General features: G+C 35.7%; 2 protein-coding genes and 1 pseudogene across 2 annotated transcripts; 2 read left to right on the plus strand and 1 right to left on the minus strand.

The window, feature by feature from the left end:
• Positions 1-2,614: 2,614 nt before the first annotated feature.
• LOC141844044 (uncharacterized) lies at positions 2,615-3,746 on the plus strand. Its single transcript, XM_074732035.1, has one exon. It carries the CDS (start codon positions 2,675-2,677, stop codon positions 3,458-3,460), a length of 786 nt encoding a protein of 261 aa, XP_074588136.1. The 5' UTR covers positions 2,615-2,674; the 3' UTR covers positions 3,461-3,746.
• A 1,631-nt stretch (positions 3,747-5,377) lies between these two features.
• LOC141824277 (two-pore potassium channel 3-like) lies at positions 5,378-6,662 on the minus strand (annotated as a pseudogene).
• On the plus strand, positions 6,612-19,365 carry LOC141839335 (CBL-interacting protein kinase 8-like). Its single transcript, XM_074727067.1, has 15 exons — positions 6,612-6,964; positions 7,236-7,298; positions 7,446-7,517; positions 8,166-8,273; positions 8,373-8,447; positions 8,531-8,584; positions 10,564-10,689; positions 14,351-14,440; positions 15,163-15,285; positions 16,068-16,178; positions 16,822-16,938; positions 17,700-17,756; positions 17,840-17,914; positions 18,713-18,826; positions 18,998-19,365. The coding sequence occupies exons 1-14, from the start codon at positions 6,806-6,808 to the stop codon at positions 18,806-18,808; spliced, it is 1,326 nt and encodes a 441-aa protein (XP_074583168.1). The 5' UTR covers positions 6,612-6,805; the 3' UTR covers positions 18,809-18,826; positions 18,998-19,365.
• Positions 19,366-20,936: the final 1,571 nt, after the last annotated feature.

The raw sequence follows: 20,936 nt of genomic DNA on the forward strand, positions 1-20,936 counted from the left end.
AAAAAGTAGTTGAAATTGTTAAATATTGATTTTTTAAAAAATAAATAAATATACTAATAATAAGGAAACGAATTAAATCATTAAATATGAAGTGAGGGATCTAAATTAAAATTGGCGAACTAAACCCAATTGATAGATACAGAAATAAGAATTATATTGATTCAAATCGGAATAGATTTAGATTTAATTTGATTAAATTATAACTGAATCTGTATAACGTTTAAATCAGTTCGGTCGGTTTAAAATAAGAAACCTTCTCTCTTCTCTTGTTTTTTTTTTTTCTCTCCGTGCACGCCGTGACACCTCCCTACGCTGCCTCACCATACCGCCGCCCACCCATTTCTTCTTCTTTCTTTCCCCCCTCCATTTCTTCTCTTCTCCAACAGCAGGATCTCTCCCTCTACTTCTTCTCTTCTCCAACGGCAGAAAAGAAAAGGGAAATCTCTTCTTCAATGACAGAATAGAGAGAGAGAGAAAAAATACAGTAGCCTTCTCCCCTTCTTCTCAAGTATAGCAGCAACCTTTCCATTCCCTTTCTTAGTTTCTTTTGTGGTTTTCCGACCAACATCAACTACAACAGCAGCCATCGGAGTCTCATTGAAGCTTGTTGTGGTTATCGTCGGAACTCGCCAAGGCTACTAGTAAAGAGAAAAGATTTTTCCCTTTCTCCTTTGCTAGCTAGCAACCTTCTTTCATTTGCAATCTTTACCTGCTGGCATGGTTGCCTCTTGCGACAGAAGCAAGAAACGCAGCTACATCCTAAAGCCTTCTTTTCCGGCAACCATAACCATCAGCAGAAGATAAATAATTAGATTATGATAAAGGTTTCATTTAGGAATGAAAAATATTACGAGGAAGCGAGATCAGAATTGATTATTCGATTTCGAATTGTAAATAATGTTTAGATTTTTTATGTTATTTTTCTTATTGGATAATATTGTGATTATTTGAGTTATTTTGATATTACGAATAAATACTGGTTTGCGTGGAGCACGTTGATCTGCTGACACTCGAAGTTTTGTAGACACAAAAGTGGATACATTCTATCTTTAACTCTAATATTTCCTTGTGCATGAATAAATAAATTAAATGGATATATATATTATAATAATTTTCAAAAGAAAAAGGGATTTAAATGATAGTTAAAATACCGAAACATGGTTAAAAATAATCAAATCATTAAAGGATAAATAATTAATTTATTTTCTGTTCATACATGAGTTCAATTGGGGATTTAAAATGGGAAAATGTATTTTCAAAATTGAATAGATATTCTGATTCACTCTCCTGCTGATATATGTCATTAAAGTGTTTGATCATTTATTTTTCATATTGTTGATATTGCATCTGGTTGATACTTATCCTTACTTGCAAATTTTTATAGTGATACCTAAATGAATAAATAATGAGATTTAATTTAATTTGAGTTGGTCGTTTAAACCAAGTCGAGTAGTTATAAATTATGAATGTAATAATTATGATAAATGAGAAAAGATATAAAGTGAATTGATTGTGATACAAAAATGATAAATATTAAAATGTATTAACTATGAGCTTAGTTTTTATACCAGAACATTAGACCGTACACTTGAGTAGTAGTGGCGTGATGTAGCCCTCAGTCCAGAGCACTTGACCGCCCACATATTTTTATGGTAGAGCAAAGGCCGCGATCAGTGGTTATCCTGTCTTCCACTGGTGGGGGCTGTTAGCCTGTGCATTAGATAACGTACGCGACGATATATATTCTTTCACGCCTCGGGAGATGGCTGTCCGAAAATTTCAGTAACATCTCCCCCTGTAACAATTGCAATTTCCTGAATACATATATGTCATAATACATACATGACCATAATAAGGTTTACACGACCACAATCCATACATGTCAAAAATATATCACAAGTACGAAAACTATGTAAATAAGGCTACACATGGCCACAACCAATAAATATAACGTACACTAAAACCAAAAACATGAATACGGAAATTCATACGACATAGAATTAGTTCTGAAACGTAAATACTGATAATATAAACAAAATAAACCAAAAAGAGTCGAGGTCATCAAGAGTTTAAAAAATTAAGCTTTTCATTTATTTTAAAATAAAATTTTCATTATGATATAAAGAACAAATAAATCTTACTTATGGAGGTGCATTTCTATAGTTTTTTTTTATATTTTATTGTCTGTTATTCATTTTTCATAATTTACTCTTTATGATTAAACATAAATATTTGTTTAAATTTACATAATAATTCACAAGTTGCAGTTGCTATTTACATTTAAATTTATTTTAATTATTTTCTAATTATTTTTTTATTTTACTTATAAGTGATTTATAAACTAAGAATTTGGTCTAAAAAATAATAAGAACTAATCAATTGAGTGTTATAAAAAATGAATTAAAAAAGATTTATTATATATTCAGTGGAAAGTACGCATAATATATCCAGAAGTCAAAATGTTTCGGATCAAATTGAAATTTTACCTTTACCGTGAAAACTAAAGACTCCATCATTCACGTTCATCACACCGTTTGGACTCGAAGATCACCGTTGTTTTCTTTAAAAGTATCTCAACCTTTCATCGTTCTTTCGCTCCTCTTTTTAGGTTTTGCTCGTGTTCTCCGCCCACTCCGCCTCCAAATCAAAGAGCCGCCCGAGCCCCGTCTCATCCATGGCCGAAGAAATCGTTGCCTCTCCCACCGTCCTCGTCAACGGCGAGAACGAAGCCAATAACACAGAGTTCGCTGACGCTGTCGCCGTTGAGGAGGAAAAGACCTCCGATAAGGACGCCGCGGCTGCATCTGGAGACCGCGATGCCGCCGTTGAACTCCTCATCGAGGAGATCCGGGATCTCAAGAAGGCTCGTCTTGATCTCCAACGCGAGCGTTCAGGTCTCCTTTCGAAGCTAACCAGTACGGAGTCAGAGCTCAACGCGGTGGCTGCCCAGGCCAGCCGCCTCGAGGGACAACTCCGCATCGTGCAGGATGACTTATCCACTGCCAACATGTCCGCATCGGAGCACGAAGAAGAAATCCGCCGCCTTCAGGATGTCATCAAGGACCTCGAAGCCAACTTCAAGATCAAGGTGAGAGACCTAAACGAGGAATTGAGAGTGTCCGAGCAAAAAGCTCAAGATAAAGACAACGCCTTACGAGCGAAAGAATTGGAGTTAGACAACTTCAAGATCAAGGTGAGAGACCTAAACGAGGAATTGAGAGTGTCCGAGCAAAAAGCTCAAGATAAAGACAACGCCTTACGAGCGAAAGAATTGGAGTTAGAGGAACTGCGGTCCCAAATAGTAGATGAAAAGGAAAAAAACCTCCAGAATAGAGACATGCAAGGTGGTGTCAGTGCCTCTCTCACGCAATCACGAGCACTTGGCACGGCATCTGCTGTTGGAGTTGCGGCTGTGGCGCTTGGGACTTTGGTCTGTCTTTACCTCGCCAAGCGGAAATAGAATTGGATAGAAGGTTCTGCTTGATTAGTTTTCTACGTTTCCTTACCTTGGCAGAGTTTTTAAGAAATCTTATGTTCGATATTCAAATCTTTCTTGCTTGAACTACATAGGTCACTGAAGGATTTTTCTTATCATATGCCCTATGCTGGTTGTGGGTTTTCATATTAAAACTATATTCTGATTCATGTATCTTAGCGAAACAACCTTTACTGGTAGCTAGCTACGTATGTGAATCTTTGAATTTTGAATCTTTTCTTTTAATAAATGATTGGCTTTCTTTTCTTAACTGTATTGTATTTTTGCTTGCTTAAGTTGTGTTGTTTCTTTTCTTAGCTATATCGGTAGATGCTTAAATCTTTCTTGTGATCCTCAACAACATCATCATCAAGCTGAGATAGTCCTATTATTTTGGTTGCATGTATCTTCATCATCAAGCTGAGATAGTCCTATTATTTTGGTTGCATGTATCTTCTCTTTTAACTAAACCTCCTGAAGGCTATATCAATATCTTAAATCATATATAAAACAAAGAGGCATGCAAAATTGTATCTTTGTATGACATCAATTGTTGGATTGTTGTCTCCGGTTAGTTGGACTTCAACAACTTGAGGATTATGACCCCGACAATTGTTGTCAAACAATGTTTAGTATTATATCATCTTTAGCTGGTGAGATCTTCTTATAACTGTGATAATTTGACTTTCATCAGTTCTTTCTTTGAATTATGCCCCAAGAGATAGGGCCTGCATATTTGCCCACCTGTTTCATAATGTTGATGAAAAGATTGGATTGATTACCTAGCAAATTAATCATACCTATATTGTAAAATCAACTCTGTGGATTGTATCTTTTTTTTTTTTTTGTGATCGTGTCATTCTTTCAATATTTCTTGTTTAGATCATATCATTGTTGAATATAAATTTCCTTGTTAGTCCATTCATGAGATTGTCATTTAGTCTTTCTCGCTTTGTTGATGGTTTTAGGTATTTGTGTTATTTTTGTCATCTCTTTTATTAAAAGAAAGAACCAAATTTAAAATTTTAAAGTGTTTAGGGGTTTTGAAATATTACAATGACTGCCCTTTTCTTTCTCTCTTCATCTTTGAAGGGGGGCATTGCTCCCTTCTCAATCAAATGCCCCCTTTGTGATATAATGGAAATAATCCATGGAACATGACTTCTCATGAGAATTTATTTGTGGATGTTAGGTTTGAAGTTATTACGTATTTGAGTATATGTATCTCTTGATAAAATGGAGATAAATGTGTTATATAATTTGATCCAAATTTCAATGTTAGAGTCTTCAATGGATTGGTCAAACAAATGCGTTTGCATGGATTTGATACAAATGTGTTTGCATCTCTCTCATCTACGAAAATACTAGGGATAGTGTATAGTGTACTCATGTAAGGAGAGTTCAATTCTCTTGCAGGGCATATCATACGCCCTTCATCTTTCAATATTTTCTAGTTTCTAGATCGTTAAATTGGTTGCAGATTGGCATGATATCCTTCTCTGAGACTTTTCCCATCTCCTTGAACTTGTAAAGTACATATTCTGAATTGCAATGTAATACAAGGAAAGATGAGTACCATGAGTGAGAGACTCGTTTGAACAAAGTAGCCAACAGGATGAAGGGGATAAGGAAATTGATACTATGATTGAAGACCAAAAGATTTTTTTACATGTAGAAACTAGCGAGTTAGATACTTAAGAGAACAACAAAAAGAAATATAATTTATAAAATACATGATCGGCCAATAAAGTGTTCTTACCTAAACTTGCAGAGTAGATAAACAGATTTTAGATGTCAACATTTTCTTGTTAATCCAGATGCATCAAAATTATGACGGATGTAATCACAAAAGGCTACCAAAGATGGGTTCTCCATGAGTGAATTTTAAGAATGTCAACATTTTCAAAACTTATAAAGCAAGGTGCCATAGGAACAAACAGATCCAGAAAAGCCAAGGGTAATGAAGATCCAAAGAAAGCAAATCCTTAGTCGAATGCAGTGCATTTCAACTCGATTGATCCTTTTAATTGCTTTCTCAAATCCCTCCAAGCAACTGCATGCTTTGTCTGAATTTTTGTTTGGAATCAGTAAGCTTCGCTTTGTAAATATTCTTCTACCAAAATAACTTGAAATTCTCATGGTACGAAACTGATCAGTGAAAAAGCAGTTGAAATTCTGATGAAAAGAGTAGAACAAAGGAAAGGAAGAAAACCACAAAAAATAGACTGCAAGAGTGGACACGAGTAGCCACAGCGAGGCAAACAGTCTACCCAGGAGCGTCTTGAATGCTCGGTCCCCGTACCCAACCGTGGTTAACGACATCACCGCCAAGTAGGACGACGTCGATGATGTACTTCCGTGCGATGTCATGGCCGCGCCGGTGTTGCTCGTGATTCTTCTGATGACTATGCTTGTGACCGTCAATCTTCAATGGCTTGTCAACGGCAGAAAGGAGGAGGAGGGGCTCATGGATATCGAGCACGTAAGATACCATGCCGGAGAGGAGGATGTCGACAGAACCAAAGCCGATGATCACGAACAAGGTAGGGGTGATATCCGTGTAGCCGATGGTGCGCATAGTGATGATGCGGAAGTGTTGACGATTGAAGGTATAGACGGAGACACCAGAAGCGAGGTAGACGAGGAGGAGGATGAAGGATTGATGGAGGGCCGACCGGGGGGGTGTCGGGATGGGCGGGGCCGATGTCATTGATCGCCGCCATGGCAGGGACGGTTCGGGATCGATGGAGGTTGGTCTTCTGCCACGCGGAGGAGAGGTGGCTGAACCAAACATCGGCGGCGGCAGCGAAAGAGGAAGAGAAGGGATTAGGGTTGGAACTGGTGGTGACAGGGGAGGCAGGAGGAGGGGGAGGAGTCAGGTTGGTCGTCGGTTTGGTTTGAAAAGTGGCTGAAGATGGGGGCATATCCTTGAGGAAAGAAGCGGCGGTGGTGGTGGGCGAGGAGATATCGACATTAGGACCAGGTGTATGTCTAATAGAGTTCAACTATTGAAGTGGTCCAAAACAATAATGGAAAACAAACCAATAATGGAAAACAAACAATTTCACAGTGCTCAACTCACGGCTAAACACTGCCCTTCTCTCTCTCTCTGCTTGTATTTGTGTAAGTCAAAAGGCAAAGAAAGGGAAAATAATGCCAGCGCTTTTGTTCCGTTCTCCACTGACATTTTCCTTGTTCACTCGTCCTGCTTCGTCGATTATATTCCCCTCCTTTCCCTTGTGCGTTCATCTTCCTCTTTCATCTGCTGAAGAATAAGGGCGTCGTGCGAGAAGGACCCGACGGCTAGGCCTTCTGCGCGGATTGCGGGAGATGGTGGTGCGGCGGGTTGGGAAGTACGAGGTAGGGCGGACGATTGGCGAGGGCAACTTCGCCAAGGTCAAGTTCGCGCAGAACACCGAGACCGGTGAGAGCGTCGCCATGAAGGTGCTCGATCGCGCCACCATCATCAAGCACAAGATGGTGGATCAGGTACTACCGTTTTTGCCCCTTCTGGCTCTCTTTTCTTTTCTCGTAATTTGGAGTTTTTGTTAGACTGGTGCTTGGATTGTTAAAAGGATGTATTTTAAGCAATACTAAGAGACCGGAGTTTGGCTCTGCTTTGTTCTGATAGAGAAAAATAAAGGCTTTTAGCCACCAGGCGTTCGAATTTGTGTGCAATCTAGTGCGTAAGTTTAACATAGGAAATTCATGGTAAAAGATTTCCGAGCCATTTACTTTGCTTTTTTTTTTTTGTATGCAGATTAAGAGGGAAATTTCCATTATGAAGTTGGTTAGACATCCCCATGTTGTTCGCCTTCACGAGGCATGACTTCATTTTCTTCTCGATGGAGCTCCTACTTCTGTCATGTCGTTCATAAATGCCTCGATTTAAGATGGATGCGTTGCAAATTTTCTTTTGTTTCATTCAGGTTTACCTCTTGTCGCATGATTGTGATTCTGTGGCATGTAGGTGCTGGCAAGCCGGACCAAGATATATATAATCCTCGAATATATTACAGGCGGTGAATTGTTTGACAAGATTGTAAGGCCTCAGAGCTGGAGTTTTTTTTTTTTTTTTGAAGTTTTGTTTGCCACTCTTTCATTCTGTACTTTGCCTCGAATATATTACACTTCACAATATGAATATGTTCATTGTTCAGTTGGAAATACTACTGACAATCACTCATTATGCTTTCATGCTCTTGAAAAACTGAATGCATAACATATTGGCTGTAAGGCTTTTGCTTGAGCCTGTTCATTGCCCAGTTGATTTTGTTGCAAACACTACTCGCTATGCTTTCATTCTCTGAAAAAACTGTATGCATAACACATTGACTGCTGTTTCGATAGTAAGGCTTTTGCTTTATCCTGTTATACTTGCTACTTTTATTTTCCATCCGTTAGCTTGTGGAATAGCAGCAATTTTTTTCATGACAAAAAAAAAATACAATAAATCATGGAATTCTGTGAGATGTAAACTTCCTGTTCTGCTTATTTGTGCCAACGAAAGTGGAGACTCAAGTTGATTAAACATGCTTTTTGATGTTATGATATTTATGAAAGATACTTCTTTGATAAAATGGAGGCACAAAAGATAGATTAATATCAAAGGCACATTATTTTATGATTTTCTTTCTTTTCATGATTGTTTCGGTGCAAGTTACTCGATGAATAATTCCACATTGTGTAGATTCGTCATGGGAAACTTAGCGAAGCTGAGTCACGGAGGTATTTCCAGCAACTCATTGATGGGGTGGGTTACTGCCATAGTAAAGGGGTTTACCATCGAGATCTAAAGGTGTTATATAGTTGACTTTCAAATTAATATTGCTAAGAAGTGTTTTGGCATGCAACACTTAGCATCGTTTCATTTTTCGTTGTTTAACTTTATATACAGCCTGAAAACCTACTCCTAGACTCTCAAGGTAATCTCAAAATTTCAGATTTTGGTCTCAGTGCCTTGCCTGCACATGTATGTTCTCGGATCCTTTTTTAGACAAATATCAGATTAACTTGTTCTGCTATTGAAAACTTTGTTCTTTCTTTATTATTCAGGGAGTCAGTCTTCTCCGAACTACTTGTGGAACTCCTAACTATGTGGCACCAGAGGTATGCACTTTGAGAAAGAATATTTCAAGCATTTTCAAGTTTGGATAAGCCACCATACACATAATTAATTTACATTTAAGAATGTAATATTTTTAGTAATTTGGTTCCTATGCACATAAAATTTAATAATATGAATCTGAAACACATGACTGTATAATTGTTCTAATACATTTTTATTATTTATATAATAGTGGTGTAGCTGTCAGCAATCAGTCATACTTCATGTTGGGTAGGATATCGTAAGTCTTGTGTTATTTGAAGACGTAAAACGACGAGTATCTTAAAAGGAAGGCTCATCGTCTATTGACATTTGTCTTTTTCAGTACATTAGCAAAGAGAACTTTCATGGAGACTGCAATAAGTTAACTTCACAGACTTTCTACTTATACTCATGAACAATCCATTCTGGAGTGTATGGAAGATGTATATTAAAAAGTTTCCCAGTTTATCAACTTTTTAAAGTGCCCTCTCTAGATTTGTGATGCATGATTGAATTTTATTTTAATTTATAAAGGCCATGGTAGTTTGGAAAGTCTTCTTTGAATATGGATATCCAACTGCCACTTGGATTAGATGTGGAGTGTACTATATAATCTCATTATCTTTAAAATTCAAACATGAAACTCACATATAACTTCACAATATCTTTTTCCATTCTTCAACTGAATGCTGACATCAGAAGACATCGAGCATAAAATGAGACAGATATCAAGAATCATGTTGTATTACAAACTAACACACATACACATAAAGAAAAGAAATTCTCAGCTATTTTTAAACTTTTTTTATCAAACTATCAGTGTATGCTTTTTATATTGAGTTAAAAGTACATATCAACTCCATCTCCAACTCCAACTCCAACAAATAGATGAGAAAGATTTTAGTTGAACGGCCCAGTACACAAAAGTATTAAAATTCTTTAGCTGTTCTCTGGGCAACTCATTATGGGCCCTTTGGTTACATTGAAATATAGTGAAGAGAATAATGGACCAATGTTAAAGCCTAAAATATTTGTCTAGTTGCCCAGACACTCATGTTGATATTTTTTTCGCTGGTCATTATTCACACTAGAAATACCTTGTTTATCCACTATGCAGCTATTAGGTGGCCAAGAGTGCCTAGGTGATTGATATACTGCTAATGGTCCTTCGTATTTGTATGCGAAAAAAAATCAATTTTGTTAATTCTTGACTTCTAGTCTATCAATCTCAGGCAAACAAAGGGAACAATTATGGCCTTACGGATGGGATTGCTCTTTTTCATAATGTTTCAAAGTTGAAGGTGGAACTGCCCGAAAGATGAATTAGTCAAATAGGTGGAGATATATCCACTTAACAGTTAAACATAAACACATGGAAGCATCCTGTACTTTACTATGTGAGATTAAGGAGTGGGTCAATGCAATTAGCCATGTGACATCAAGTAGAAGAGCCACTGCTCTCATGTCCAGGCTACAAAGATAAAGTAGTTTTATTTATTCTTGCACATTATCAATAATTTCCTGGTCCTAAAGGCTTTTTTGCATTGATTTTGGAGCACTGCAAATCCGCAGGAAAACATCTTACGCCACAGTTCAAAAGTCTAGACTGCAGAGCAGTTTTGCTATTCTTGGGCATTAACAAAATGCACGTTTTTAAATAGTCCAAAGTAGGCCTTATAAAGCCTTTATTCTTAGTAATAGAAGATGACCTCTAGCAGATGATCTTCTTTGTATAATTTCTTATGGCATTTGATTTCTAAAATTGGTTTTACTATTATGATAACTAAATCGTAGACTTTATTTTAGCATATCGTTAAATCGTAGACTTTATTTTAGCATATTGTTTCATGATATCATATATTTGTTTTCAATAATATCATCAGCACGATCTGTTTTTTTTTCTGTTGTCATTTACCTATTAAAAAATGGGCGATGCTAGTTTCTTGATGGTATCTCTCTCCCCACTAATATGCATGCATGAATGTACATCCTCCACCAGGTACTTGGTCACAAGGGCTATAATGGTGCTGTTGCTGATACCTGGTCATGTGGAATCATTCTTTATGTTTTATTGGCGGGATATCTTCCTTTTGACGAAGTTGATTTGGGCACTCTATATAGCAAGGTACATCATCATTCTTTTTTCATCCATTTGTTAAGTAATGGAGCATTCTCAGTAAAGTTCTAATATCTGTTAAGGCTGATTGGACAACAAAAAAGATCCAGTGTGACTGGTTGAGTGTATTTATATTCTCAGTAAAGTTCTAATATCTGTTAAGGCTGATTGGACAACAAAAAAGATCCAGTGTGACTGGTTGAGTGTATTTATCTTTTAGAAAGCTTTGCAAGATACAAGTGGAATTGGTAAATTATCATTGCTGCCATTAAGTCAAATTACATGTGCCTTGGAAGGCTGCTCAGAGTGAAATCCCTGCAGGCTTTGAATAGATTGATTGCAAGATGACCCCCATTCATGGGTAAGAAAAGAAAATTCCAAAAAGATCACCAAGCATATTGTAGAAGTGACAGTGATAGAATCTAGGTACAACTTTAGACTCATATATGTAATGGGATGAAACCACGATCAACTACACTTTTGGACAAAAGAACACCTGAGCTTGGTGTCGGACCTGTAAATTGATCCCAAAATATATTCTTAAGGCTTCAAAATATTTAGTTAAATGACAGCTGGTGTTGTTGTTTATATCCCTGTTTTAAGATTTAAAACTATCTATAAGAAGTTCTTTTTTTATGGGTTGATCTATTTGTTTTCTTGCACTTGTGTACTTGAATTGTCTGATTATAAATTTAAAATGGATAACAGAATACGTGAAATTGTGTAGCTACTAACTTAGTTGAATAGGAAAAAAGCTGGTTTGTTACATCCAAATTTAGTCCTACATGGAGAATTTTATAATGTTTTACTCCCAGATATCAAAATGAGTCTCTTGAATATGCTATGTAAAACTTTACATAGATAAATAAGAAATAGTAGGTAAAGAATGAGGTCAATAGGTTGATGAGCATAAGACTCATACATGACTTCAAATGAACTACGACTAATGGACTGATTTGCAAAATTATTATAGGCAAATTCGGCAAGTGGAAAAATAGAAAATCCAAATAAGTGGTTTTTCATCCCATTAGACACCTAAGTAAATTCCCGAAAGTGTGATTGATAACCTTAGTTTGTTGATCAATTTGTAGATGGAAGGTAGATGAAAACTTAAGTTGGGTGTAGCTTTCGTGAACTTTCCAAAAATAGTTGATGAACTTCAAGTCCTCATTTAACATTATAAATGTGGGCAACTTGTACAATCTAATTATGTCTCTAAAGAACAATTTGACTATTTGGGATATGTCAATTTTTTGTTAAAAATGAGTAGCCCACTGCATGAAGCTACTTCTAATGCAGGATTTCAGAGAAGGGTCGGAGCACATTGGTCTATTATATGCGGCCTTACTCTGTATTGTAAGAGATTGTTTTTGCGACTCGAACCCGTGACGAATTTTTTTTATTACATGGAATAAAATGAACCATTTTTAAACATTAGACTATTACTAGAATACAGTTGTTATCACTACTAGAATACAATTGTGGCTATGATTAATCTTGGATAAACCTAAGATGAAAGTCCATGGTAAGATATTTTAAAGGTTTGTGTTATCGATTGTGGTGTGAAAAGTTTTGTGTGTTGCCTAGTTGCTTTAGCTGTCTAACATGTATTATACTTTGATACAACCTGGGCAGTATCTCGTTGCAGTGAGGGCCAATAGATTGGTCTTATATTTTCTTAAGTATTCAGCTAAACTACTTTTGTACATTTCTCAAATAAGAAAGTCTTTAAACAATGTCCTAAGAATACATAATCACATACTTCTAAATAGGTAAACGTCTTTGATTATAAAGTCAACCAAGTTTTGGATGCTCCCTTGATAGACATCTTGAAATATTGCACTGAAGTCAAGACAAGAGGCGTACTTGTCACTAAGTTGTTTATTGAGTGCAAGTGGATGTTACATGACTCAGTGCATTTGTGGTGCATCAGTGGGTTTATTGTCCACACCAGGTCGAAGTAAGGACAAAAGTATATTCTCAAATGAATTTAACCCGTCTAGCATAATTGACACTTAGCTTCTTTTAGGATTGAATGGAGCTCAGTGCATTGTGGTCAGAATACATGATGAATTTGATGAATTGGTTAGGCAGTAGGTGGTAATGCCTATGTGTAAGGGGTCTTTATGATAGTGCAAAACTCTTGGTCATAGGTCAAATACTGCTGTCAAGTTTCTTTGAGTTTTTCACTAAAGGATGCACTTGGATGACCTTCTTGACTTAGGGCTCCTCCTATTCCTACTCTAGACACATCATAGAAGACCTCAAAAGCTTTAGAAAGGTGAGGATGCCTAAGGATAAGGGCCTTACTCATCCTTCTCTTGAAGGTGGATTTTGACCATTAGAATTCTCCCTTCTTAAGAAAGTTAGTTATGGGAGATGTTGTGGTGCTAAAGTTTGTAGAAGTCATGAAGTAGCAAAATCTTCAAGCTTCTAGAAAGCAAATATGTTTTAGATTGGTGTCGGGTGTTCCGTTGTAGATCAAAATGTTGTGAAAGTAAACTACTAGGAATTTCCCTAGTTTGTAGCATTAACAAACTTTATATAAGAAAATTTCAGTAGAAGTTTTATCTAATTTGGTTCATTGTCTAATTTCTAATTTGATTTTTTGATTTTCATCCCTTTAGGTGTAGTGATATTTCTTCATTGCTTTTTGTTTATTTAAAAATGTAGTCCCATGTGGGGAGTTGTGGGATAATGGAGTATATAAGTTTGGATGAGCGGCTATTGTGAATGGACTTAAACATTTTGCGGATAATATCGGGTCCAGAAAACTAATTAGTTAGTTCTCTCAAGTGGATCACGTGGCATTTGTCTTACACAATGACTATGCAATCTATCAATGGTATGATGGCAATAATGCTGCGCCTCTTCTATACAAGTCTCTTCGAGAGCAAAACTGATGCATGCAAGAGCATGTTGCCTGGTGCCTGACAGTGTGGTTCAGCTGGCAATAACTATTATGCACAACGATAGTTCTCATGCATGATTTGTTTATGCAACTTTTCCATGCTTGCATATTGCTGGGTGTATTTTTATTTACTTGATGGAGATTAATTATTCTCAAACGATGGAATCATTTAATCCTTAACAGTAACTGATTTGCAGTGGGAAGAGAGCTATTTCAATGCTCCTAAGTTTGGTAGAGTTCATTAATCGAAAGAGCACCCTATGTAGTGGAATTTGAAAAGCGAAAAGACTTAAACCTTTAACAGAACTTAATCAAGCTAACACCCTACTATTCGATATCCTTGATATTAATGTTGGGCTACTAGTTGTGCATTTGGTGAATTGGTGGTGAATGACTCAGAATGCTTTATAAATCTATAAGAATTGCCTAGAACAAATCGTCTTTAATGCATTTCTTTGCATTTTTCTTATCTGATTGCAATTGCCAACATTTATAAGTAATTGTCTACAATTATTTTCTGAGATTTTAACAATCAATTAGGAAATCTTCTCTGATTCCAGATCAGTTTGGCCTAGAAATAGATTACAGGTTTTGTGTTTTGAATAAAAGGGCAGCCCGGTGCACGAAGCTCCCGCCATGCGGGGTCCGGGGAAAGGATCTATTGTACGCAGCCTTACCTTGCCTTTGGCAAGAGGCTGTTTCCAGAGGTTTTGTGTTTTGAATATAATTTAAAATTCTTTTTTCTTATAATTCATGCAGATTGATAAGGCAGAATTTTCCTTCCCTTCATGGTTTTTAGACGGTTCAAAATCCCTTATCCGTAGAATTCTGGATCCTAACCCTGAGACTGTAAGTAATGTTCTTTACTGATATCTTTATCATTAATTATTTACTTATCAGCAAACTGGTGAAATGTTGTGTGTGTGTGTCTTTTAGTTTTCTCATGCTAATCTGTGGCTTAGGAAAAAGATCAATTTATATTTATATCATGAACCACCACACTTGTCCATCTAGGGTCAATGAGCTAGAGTCTTCTAACTTGAACACACTCCTCATGCTAATCATGACTCAGTAGAATGGGCTTGATTTTGACACTAGTGGAATTTGAACCTCAGATTGTTGGTATGATGTTAAAGTTGATTGGTGAACACTTGTCCCCAAAGCTCTAGTTTTTAGGAAATAGACCAAATTAGATTTATATAATAGACCATTGCACTTATTCATGTAGGACTAATGGGTTTGGGGCCTCTAGTTTCAACAACCTTGACGTTTGCCAAGTAGATGGTGTATTACAAATCAAGTAGTGACATCATAACATACAGTTCAGTATCTTCCTGGGAGACTACAAGTAGTTAGTTTTTTGGACATATTGTTAAGGTTCTGTGGCTTAGGTACAAGGTCCTTGTTAAACTGTTCTAGAATACTGCTTGATGCTTGAATATGTTTTTTTTAAATTTTATTTTCACCATAACTTTTTATGCAGCATTTGCTGTTGTTTGTCTATGGATAAGTTAACTATATTATTGTTGCTCAAACTTGATTATACCACCTTATGACTCAAACCTGAGCAGCGTATGCGAATGGAAGATATCAGAAATGATGAATGGTTCAAGAAGAATTATGTACCTGTTAGTCCACTGGAAGCTGAAGAGGTTGACCTTGATGATATATACGCTGTTTTCGATGAATCTGAGGTAATAATTGAAGCTATCTTTCATTATTTATCTTTATTAGTTATATTCTTCTCGTTAATTGTGAGGAAAGGTCTATTGTTCAACATCAGTGATGTCTAAAGTATTTGGGGATGAGTCTTATTTCTCAATTGTCCACACAATGCAAGACTACATCACATGTAATATTTAAATTAATTAGATAATTTTTTACTATATTGGTTAATATTTTCTTTGGTCTTCCTCTCCCTTTCTTATCTCTTTCAAGGTAACAGATGTTCTCTTTATAAATTGTTCGCTTTATATTTAATCTATGTGAACAGTTTGGGAAGAGTGAAAAATATCATTTCTTTTTGTGTCAATTTTGTCTTTTCTATCCATCTTTTTATTTTTACATTGGGAACATGTACATAGAGAGTAAAAAATTGAGCTGTTCTGTGCAATATAAGCATTGTGTATAAATAACCTACATTCCAGTTGTGAAAACAGAAAATCATTGTTGTCATCTCGAGGAAATCAATTTTCCTAGTGAGAATTACACATCAGAGTGATTTGATTGTGAAGATCACACTGAATTGACCTTCCAAGTACTATAAAAGGGCACTTTGGATGATTTATTTCTTTGTTTCGTTATTTTGGATGAACAAGTGCCTAGCAGTTGATAAGTGAACTTTGCCTTTATGACCAGAGCAATTCAGTGGCCTGGATTGAGTTAGTATCATTTTTTGATGGTACAAATAAATTGGTTAAAGTATAGTACATGAAAATATTGTTAAGCTCTTCTTTGGGGCCTCTCTTGCAAGCAGGTGAATGAGCAATCTAGGAACGAGGAGTTGGGTCCTCTAAATCTCAATGCATTTGATTTGATAATCCTCTCAGAGGGGTTGAATCTAGCAACATTATTTGACCGAAGGCAGGTAAGCATCATTCTGCAATTGGTTTGTTCATGATTGTTTTTTACAAAGATTAAATATTTGTCATTATTTAGCTTATCTTTTTCATCTTGCTCGAGTTGGTGTTGCAGAAACAGAAATGAGCAAACATTTGCAGTACATTTCTGAACTTCAGGGTGCTTCATACAGTATCATTTTGTCTTAGTTAAATCTGAGTTCGAGTAATGGTTGATAAGATTGGTAGATGCATACCATAGTTATGAATCAGAGTATTGGATAGGGAAAATACAGTTTAACTGGATGAGAATTTGAAGATTGATGTATAGGGCTGCTCAAAAGAAAAAATAATAAAAAATCATGAGCAATTAGGTATAACACTAACAGTCAGTGTGTTGGGTTACTAGATTGTGACTTATTTATGCTCAACTTAGGGCCAGATACTGCAACAATGGATAATTTCAGTGTACAATAAGTATGACCTTTTAATTAAATAGTCATTGTCTTATTCCACTTTCAGTTGGCTGTATATTACTATCTACTTTTGATTGTTGATTTTCCCCTTCAAATAGTTAATGACACTGCTACTTTTGTATCCTTATTACTGCTATCTGATATGCTTTATCACCTCATTTTTTCTATTTAAGGTTTGTTATGGATCTTTTGCTAGGATTATGCAAGGCATATAACACGATTCCTATCTCGCAAATCAGCTAAAGTTGTATTGTCAAGTATGGAGGTTGTTGCACAATCGATGGGCTTCAAAACTCACATCCGGAATTACAAGGTTTAATATCAGCAATTTTTCCTGAATATATCCATAGTTAAATGCCAAAAAGAATTATTATGTTGATCTGTAACTTTTTCCTATGTAAAGTAGGTACTTTAGGAACTTAGAGGCTGTATGACATGGTTATTTCTATGTTGAAACATAATCAATTAGCGTAAATTATTAAACACAGTAATGATTGCAACTGAAAATAGGGATGACTACCCGCAGTTATCTGTGGTGGTTCAAATTAAACTGGTAAAAGCACATCCAGGAAGATACCCTACTGAGTTTTCTTCATAAAGATTTTCATAGCATGTGTGGTGGGCATCTGGACATTTCTCTTTTGCATGGCATATGATTTAAACTTACCTAGGTTAGACATTTGGAATCCCAATTACAGCTATTGTAAAATACTTGCATTTCTGTTAACGTGGAATTGGATACTGAAAGGATCTCATAACTATGAGCCATTTCTTCAACTGTTTAACATTTACATTTTCTGTGCTCTTGGTTGTCTTTGAGCAAGAACTAGTCAACAGAAATTTGTACCATTTTACAGTTGATGATTTTGTTTCCCTTCCGTGATAGGAAGTGAAAATCAAGTTTTTGAAGGGTGCAAATAATATGAGATCCAAAAATTAAATTGCCATATATTACATATACTATATTTTTGTAATTATATAATTGTGTCTGATCTTTTTATCCCTTTTATGGTTGTCATGAAAATGAATTGTTTATCAATTGGTTTGTGGTTCCCTAATCACATGAAAATGCAGATGAGGATGGAGGGCCTTACAGAAGATAGAACTGCTCATCTCTCAGTTGTGATAGAAGTAAGCTGGCTACCAGTTTTTTTAGCATATAGGGGTTAGTTTCCTAAAATGTTCTCATGGCCTTGTCCTGAATTGTGAAGCAGATATTTGAAATTGCTCCATCTTTTTTGATGGTGGACATTCAAAGAGCATCTGGAGATGTGACAGATTATCTAAAGGTCTGTCTCAGTTACTAAGTTTAACTTGTAAATAAATATACTAATGTGATGTTTTTGGAATTTGATTTTAATTTCAAACAGCACATGATTACTGCTGAAACATCAATTCTCATTGATAAGGAATACAAACTGGAAATGTTGACTGATGATAGTATTTACTGTGTTTGGTGTGGTGCATGTTTCAGAATTGTGCTTGAATTGGATAATGACATTACAGGCCACAAAGAAGCTAGATTCTCAGAAATTGACTGCAAAGTTTTTTTTCCTTCTATTATGTGAGAGATGTCAATTGAATGGAAATAAGCGGGATGTCATTTATAGGAAATAGACAGGTAGCTGATAGAGAAGCTGTGGAAGATAAGTAGGATTGAAGCTCTTTTTCTTACCTCATGCAATCCCTCTTCTAAGTCGCTGATTAGTTATTTTAAAATCTATTGCAATGTGGATACTTGAGGTAGTTGCAAAGTAAATTAATAGGTTTTGTGTTTAAACAAAATAGGAACTTTTTTTTACCATTTGTAAGTCATGCTATAATTAGTCATTGCAGAACCTATTACAATAGATGAAATTGGTTGCCCTTTCAGGAAAGTTATGTTTCTAGATTTCTACTGAATCATGCAATCCCTGTAAAAGTGAAGATAATGTAACATGATGTGGTCACTAGAAATGGAAACCAAAAGAAGATTTTTAGTACAACACTCCACTACTTATCAATCACAATTCCATGTCAATTGAGGAAAGCTATCTGAAATTTTATTGATCTGAAAGTTCCTGATTACTTGTTAACTTGATTTGCAGTTCAATAAAAACTTCCATAGCAAGCTGGATGAAATTATCTGGAAGCCCGCTATTGAGAGGAACAAAACACGGTTCGCCAGAAAGTCCAAACGCTGAATCTTGTTTGCTAAGATGGTCTGTCCAAACGCTGAATATCTTTTGTTGTCTCTATTTTCTTAAACATGGTGGGATTTAGTTTTGATATAATTTTGCATGCAGTTGCCACACAAAAGTTAATGTTGTTTAATGCTGCAAGGATATACGAGTAGTGATTGAATCATTTGACATTTGTGATTCACTGGGCAGGCCACAGGCGAGGGAGACTTTTGTTGTTAGTACCAAGTTCCTGCCATCAGAGTAGCTAAAGAATTCTAGGCATCAACAGTCGTTGCACCGATCTTGTTGGCTTTGTTTCTCTACAAGTGCTACCCACTTTGCTGGATGCTTTTATCAACATGGATGTAATGTATTCTAGAATAGCCACGACTACTGCAGTGCTGAGATTTTTTTTTTTTTTTGTGTGTGTGTGTTCTAGCACAGTGTTGTTGATGCGAGCTAATCGAGTCCTCTATAGTCAGCCAATCGATTGAACATGATATAGCATATTGTTGGTGTTCAATCACCATTGCCGTGTTATGCCTTTGGTCATGTAAACGGCAGAGAGCTTGTTTGTTCTTCCATGCAAATCTCCATCTGTTGTGCTTTTATATGTCTAGCAAAGCAACCGAGTCAGATCCAACTCAAAAATCAAATATCTCTTTTATTTCTTTTTATTACTACTTCGGATTAGGCCAACCATTCTTAATAATCATGATGGTTGATTGTGTTAATACAAATCGTACGTGCATAATAATCCTCGAGGAAATGTGTAGTTAAGCCTCTGAGGATCGACAGCGAACACGAGATGAAAATTGGTCGTCCTCGGGAAATAACCAACCAGCAGCTCTGTTTTTTTAAAACTGCGAGTCTGCAGCTGGAATCCAAAGTGGACTGGAGCTCAGCTCACAACGCAACGCGTATGAGAAAGAATAAAAGTACGATAGTGTACATCGATCTCAAGGCAACGCACGTGGAAGCGCAAATATCACAACAACTGCAGCAACTGTTTTCAACATTCAACTTCTGAAACTGTACGATCATTCAGTAATTAGTACTGCATGCTAAAGGAACATTTACACGCCCCGTCCCCGGTAACGGTGCAGCGGCAAGGTAGTAATGGTGCAGGGGTTCTCAATGCCAAACGAGTTATTCGAATCTTAATTATTTATGATATATTATAAAGTTTATATTCATAGTGGAATGAAACATTAAAACGTTGTTGATTGTTGGACGAGGAGTCGCGCTTCCGGATTTATCTGATGGAGGGATTGTGAGATCAAGCCGATGCAATATTTTTCTTTAATGAGATGAAAAAATTGAGATATTAATTGTTGAGCGAGAAGATATACATGCTTCCGGATTTATCTAGTGGTTTCGTTCACCTTCAGGATTAATCAATTACGACATATTATATGGTATTTTTTTCAGATGGAATGAAAAATTTAATACACTAGCTGCACGAACATCTGGATTTTAAAACTAAATAAATAAAAGAACATTTATATTGCATTGCAACTCAATAGTAAAAAAAGTGCATTTTATTTTGGTTGATCAAAAGACACATTTGTTTTATGAAATACAATTTGTTTTCTATTCGAATTACATCTTTATTGGTTGGTATCTGTTTGTCTTATTATTATTATGATTCTAAAGTCATTATAAGAATTTTCAGTTAAAAGTACTTCGACCTACTAAAAGGCTCGAATTAGTATTAAATTGACACTAGTAGTTCTCTAAGTATTTCTACCTTTATTTACTAATTTAAAGCACTTTAGAGTTATTAAACTTTTAGTTAAAAGTATTTGATAGATTTAAAAAGTTTCTTAGGGGTTTTAAATATTTTTTAATGATTTTAAAATTAGAGATGTCAATTCGGATGAATTAAATGAATTCGAATCAGAATAAAATAAAATATTATTAAAAAAATTTAAATCCGAACTCGAATTCAATCCTAAATCCTAAATTCGAACCCAAATTCAATCCTAAAGCCTATATCCAAACTTGTATAACTCGATCAACCCAAAAATTTAGAAAAGATTTTTTTACTATTTTTTAATATTTTTTTATTTTTATCTCAATATTTTATTATTATCATACTAATTTTATATAAAATATCTTAATTTTTAAAATAAAATTTAATTTAACC

Source organism: Curcuma longa, chromosome 1 (genome assembly GCF_044706935.1).
Source record: "Curcuma longa cultivar G26 ecotype Majalengka, Jawa Barat chromosome 1, ITB_CL_G26_1.1, whole genome shotgun sequence".
In the NCBI taxonomy this organism is placed as follows: Eukaryota; Viridiplantae; Streptophyta; class Magnoliopsida; order Zingiberales; family Zingiberaceae; genus Curcuma; species Curcuma longa.